This window comes from Hermetia illucens, chromosome 1 (genome assembly GCF_905115235.1).
Source record: "Hermetia illucens chromosome 1, iHerIll2.2.curated.20191125, whole genome shotgun sequence".
Lineage (NCBI taxonomy): Eukaryota > Metazoa > Arthropoda > Insecta > Diptera > Stratiomyidae > Hermetia > Hermetia illucens.
This window is the reverse complement of record NC_051849.1, coordinates 8,354,864-8,360,633: the sequence shown is the minus strand read 5'-3', so window position 1 is coordinate 8,360,633 and position 5,770 is coordinate 8,354,864. Positions and strand designations below refer to the sequence as shown.

The window sequence follows — 5,770 nt, the reverse complement described above, 5'->3', positions numbered from 1 at the left end:
CAGGGTGGAACTATTTCTCTGATTGATAGTGATCGACGAAATTTTTCAAATATTGGACACGAGCGGGGTGAAAGTGGTGGTGTATGACGATGACTTTACCATTATCAGTGACATCATGGAAGGAGCGCGGGGGGGGATGTGTCTGTAGGCCGCAAGATGCAAACTCGATATACACCCAAGCAGAACAGAACTGATGCTCTTCACCACCAAGACAAAGGTATACGAATTCCACCTCCCGCAGCTAAATAAATAAAGACTGGTTTTTCGGCCACTGTAAAGCATCTGAGTGTACTGAGTGTAATCCTAGATCCTTAGTTAAATTGAAGATTGAACGTGGAACCTATACTGGTAAAAAACTGTATGTCATGAAGACGATATCAACTCAAAAAAAAAAAAATTTTGTGAAAAATTCATAAATGGCGTCGAAACGAAGTGCTGTCAAGCTACGACCATAATAACATCCTAGATGCGGTATATCGGGAACCCAGGGCATCTCTATGTACTACTAGGTCAAGAACTCTGAAAGAATATATATTTTAAATTAGGTTTAAAGATGATGCAACCAATTGGTTTTTCGACAGAGGTATCCAAAATTACCTGCGTGCTTCCTCCTTGCAGACCCTAGAGGTCCTGAGCAGAACTATTTAATGTTAACTTTGGAACTTGAACTACGGATGTAGTTTTCGCATGGTGGAGGTTTGCTGGGGCTATTTTAATGGTGGCCATTGGCTTCGCTAGTGTATGGAGCTCTTTTTCACTGTCGGAGTATCAACCTCCTCCTCCAACACGGCGCTTTCCTGCAAGTCGCTGTCCTCCCTAAACCCCAGAAGATCCAAATCTAGCTCGTCCCTCTCTTCCTTTGCTGGGCAGCAGGTCTACTTAACTGCTTGATCCAATCCTTTCAGTCACTATGGATTCCGAGATTCCATTGGGAACCTCGGTAGGTTTTCCAGTAGATGTCCCCTCTGAAGTGTTTTTCCTCGGGTTTTCCCTGGGCACGTGCACTGATAGTGTTACCAAATCTATAGTTGATATGGAAATTTTGACGTTTGATTGCCTCCTGAGATCGGTCATCCACCTTTGTCCTCCACCTTGCTTCTGAATACTCCCCATAATCACGTATGGAGATCATCATTCTGAGCAATAAGCACACAGAAGTACCGAGGGAGGCGACAAATAGTCGGAGAAATATGCAATATATTTGCAAAAATAAATTTTCTAGTAAAGTTAACGGAAACGGTTTTGGATTTTTTATTTATACTGTCGGCATGTGTACCCCTGGTATATCATCCCCAGCACATGTTGAGAGCTCTGCTCCCTCCACGCCAGACGATTTGAATGAACACAAGCTTCGTACCCCATCCATTGCACATCTGCCCGTCTTCGAAAGTTTCCTGCTCCTCATGAGTGAGTATTTGCTCGGGAAATGTTATTAGCAATATGGCCAATCGAATGCGCTTGACCACATTAGCATAGCTATGGCGGGCTTCTTAGCTTTTGTTTTAATCCCTGACCTATCAAGGATTTCCCCCCATGTGGACTGATATCTGCTACTCGGCGCCTTTTTCGCCCCGATAATGATTGTTTAGGTCCATCCTGAACCCTCTTAAAGTCCTCTTCTGGTTTCAGGCCTTCCTTCAGATAACACAAATACCTACTCCACTGAGGCCGGCCTCCTTCCTGGCATTTGATATACTGATCTCAGACGTGCGTTTTAAGCAGTGTTGTTTGTTGGTTGTAGTCCTCGCAGTACGCCAACATTGACCCTGGCTCCATTGCTTGACGTTCCAACTTTTCACTTTTTGCGTGTAATCATCTGGCTCTTAGTGTTTCGGAGATGTGCCTCCGCCTGTTTGGCCAGTTTCTGTGCAGTACGGAGCTCCGATTGTTCGTTTTTAGTTCCTTTTTATTTAATTTTATTTTATTATTAAAATCGGTCTACTGTCTGTCCGTCTGTCTGTATGTCTTTTTTTTTTTGAGGAGGTGGAAATCTTCAAAACACACTACACCCCCCCCCCCCCCCCGACTCCCTCCGTGCCCCGCGAAACCACCATAAGGTATTGAATCACGGGGCGGAGTCAGCTAATTCTAGCTTAATCCCGTTTCTTCTATACGCGGCGTACGTGACCGAGCTTTCTCCTCTCCTCTGCCTTTCGGAATTTATCTTGAATAGATGCGATCAAGCAGTTGGCCGCATCCCAATTCTCTTGTTTTGCTAGCATTTTCAGCACCAGATTTTCTGGTACCAGCACCTCTCCTAGAGTCTCCTCTAGATTCCTCCTTTCTTCCACAAATCTCGGACAGTGAAAGAATATATGCTCTGGGTCCTCTGGGACTCCATCGCAATTTGGACAATCCAGTGAGGTCTCCAATTTAAACTCGTGCAGGTATTGGCGATATCCTCCATGCCCGTGAGAAACTGGGTGAGATTATAATTAATCTCGCCGTGCCGTCTCTCCAATCACTCCTTGATGGCAGGAATGAGCCTGTGAGTCCACCGACACTTTCCTAAGCGTTTCCAACGCTCTTGCCATCTATTTATGGATCTCTCCCTCTCAGCGTTCTTCGTTTGCAATAAGGGAGAGATTGAGAGAGAGAACCGAAAAATCTGAAAAAAATCAGGAGGCTGCCAATATATGGTGCCTGGGCCTTCCATACCGATATCTGTTCAAATAAAGTAAATAATAGTATATTACTTGACGTCGGATACCAGTCGACTCAGCTGTAAATGAGTACCTGAGTCAAATCAGGGTAATAATCTCTGGCGAGCGCAATGCTCACCACATTGTCTCCTACAGTTCACTGTAGTGTACCGTGAAGGTCTTGAATGAAGTGCTCTAACACACTTCAAGGCCCTGATCCAATATGGATTGTTGCGCCAACGATTATTATTATTATTAATAGTATATTACTACAATTTTTTGTAATTGATTGGAAACCCCCCTTAGGCTATAATGTAGAGCATGATCTTACCAAGTTTCGTGGAAATCGCACTATTACTAACGAAGTTATAATACATCAAAATTATTGCTTCTTTGAAAATTGAAGACTATGAATGTCAGTATCACCCGAAAGTGGATACTCTCACATAATATCATATATGGATATATTACGTACTATGTACTAAGAAATACATAAAACCTTTTGTACCTGAAGCGTCCAGCTTCCGGTCACCCGACTTGTTTATGTACCTTAGTGTATTCATTTAGTTCCCACGAGGATTAGAAGGTCCGCGATGCCATAGCCCCCCGTAACACGTCAAGATCAAACTTTCTCAATGAGGCGACCAGGTATCAGTGGGGCTCCGTTCGAATACAGTCAGTTACTCCCGACTGCAAACTATCCAATGAGCACGGTTCACATGACAAGTGGGAGAGGGTTTTTGTCGGCTCCAAAGTCTAGATCCGTAGCATTTTGTTAATAGTTGGGTCACCTCGAACAGAGTTTGGCTATCACCTCACACCAACGGTATTGGCAGACGAGACGCTTGGCTCTTGGAAAGTCACATATCACCCTGGAAGGCAGGTGTATCACCCTTAGAGAGAGACTGATTAGCTTCCAAGGAGCTAGCGCCACTTTATCCTGCAGTCCATTGCTTGTTCCCTCTGTGCTGCCCGGCTGTTGATTGGTTTTTTTTTCCGCTGTCGACGATCGTAATTACTACACAGAACACTGGTTTTAACAATATTCAGGAGGTAATTGTGCTTGAAAATTGGAATCATTCTCTTTTCCAATGTACATCCAATATTAGAATAAATTCCTGTACACATTAGACAAGCTCGTGAATATTTGATTATCTTTATTTCTACTCATCACAAGAAATGCGTCATATATGTACATGTGGGCACGAAGTGGAGCAGCAACAACGCGAATAGCCAACAACTCATTGACAAAATCGTCTCGCCATTCGCAATGGGTCGAATTCGCTGCTCCGGCTAAAATCCGGATTTAATGAGCACAACACGCGTCTAATTGTTGGAACATGGAATAAATAAGTGAACGTAAATATTTAATTCTCCTTGCTGGCGCTATGATGAGGTCCAAATTATATTCTTGCTTAACAGGTGAAAAATTCTTTATTGAGACAGACAACTCGCCCACTTAGTGTGGCATTCAACTCTCCAGCCTTGATCAACTAACCTTACTGATTGATTTTCAATTTTGAGTTGTGATATCAATACCGACCAGTAGATTGCGGTGTAATCAATTGGAGAGAGGTCTATTAAGTTTATCCGTCAAATAGTTGTCAAGCGCACGTGTCAAATTTGTTGACGGCTGGTTGTCATTTCTGGCTCTAGTTATTCTCGCGGCAGTTCTCCCGGTTCGTTGTTTGTAGGCCGGATGAGGATTATTGTAAGCAAAATACAATAAAATGGACTCTGACAGTGATAGCAGTTCTTCGGATTATGTTGTCGACTACTTTGTACGCCCCGATAAGGTGCGAGCATCGGTCAACGACGAGTCTGCAGATATCTTGGGCAATTTCGATGATTCAAAAAGGACAGAAGAATGGAATACCAACATAACCGAGAATGGCCACGTTCAAATGCCATCACACAACACAGTAGAAGCAGCAATGGGCGATCCATCCGATGATGAGAATAACGAAAGTGATGACAGTGACGACACCGAGCCTTCCACCGCAAATGGATCCAAGAAACAGCTCTCAGAGGACCAAGTTGCAAACCTCCTCCGTGGGGCCAAATCGAATCGTCACGTCTTATATGTAACGAATTTGAATTTCGAAACTACCAAGGACGACCTACAGCTGTATTTCTCACAAGTAGGCGAAGTGAAAGGGATTCGGATACCACCGAAACGCCGGGGCGGTTTCGCCTTCGTCGAGATGCAAACAATCGAGGGACTCAGGCGAGCCTTAGCTCTACACAACACCGAGCTACAAGGACGTAACATTAAGGTACAAATTTCCGAGGGAGGAAAGAAGAAATCAGCAAATAAGAAGAACATTTTGAAGCAGAAGAATAGGAAACTAGCAGAGATGCGGAATGAAAGCAAATGCTTTACGAAAAGCGGGAAATATTACGATAAGACTCTTAAAAAGGAGAAAATGAAGGAAGCAATATTGAGGAAACGCTGGCGTAAACCGAAGAAGCTATCATAATAAATATTTTAAAAATCTAGTTTGAGTTTTTTGCTTAGAACTTCTCCGTTGGTGTAAGGTATTTCGAAATGATTCATTGGCACAGTTTGGCTGCGGCGCGAGGATAAAAATCATGTGATTTTGTTGCTCGAGAGAATTCACGTAAGAGGCTCCCTAACGTGCTCCGTGAACCATTTCTTTGTTTTGGTGTCTGGGCTGTATCACATTGGCTTGCCGGCCGTGATGCAGTAGGCGAATGCTCCAAGGCCTAGCAAGGACGATCAGACCCGAGTCCGCACGGGGACTCATTTGAAGTGGCTTCGGTCACGAAACCTCACCAGGGGTATACTGGTACCATGGGAACCGAGGTAGCCCCTGGACTCTTATACTTCAGGAGAATTCCTGTCGTATCTGAGTACAGGTCGGTTGGTTGGGGTTGGCCCCCCTAGTGGGAGTTTCATGGTGGTTGTGGTTATGATCAAGCGAGAATAGACCTTCGGGCCTCGACGTGGTGTTGCGTATCAACACGGGTGCCGTACTCCATAGTTCGGTAGAGATTTAAGTGATGCTCGCATCCACCAGTATGAATGCCAAGCCATGCACTTGACATAGACTGGTACCTTTCTACTTGTCTAACGGGGCTCTGATTGTGGTCACAAAATCAATCCG

At 44.3% G+C, this 5,770-nt stretch overlaps 1 protein-coding gene across 1 annotated transcript; it reads left to right on the top strand.

Moving 5' to 3' along the window:
• The first annotated feature begins 4,235 nt into the window (after positions 1-4,235).
• On the top strand, positions 4,236-5,141 carry LOC119646884 (polyadenylate-binding protein 2). The gene has a single exon (XM_038047517.1). It carries the CDS (start codon positions 4,373-4,375, stop codon positions 5,120-5,122), a length of 750 nt encoding a protein of 249 aa, XP_037903445.1. The 5' UTR covers positions 4,236-4,372; the 3' UTR covers positions 5,123-5,141.
• The last annotated feature ends 629 nt before the right edge of the window (positions 5,142-5,770 follow it).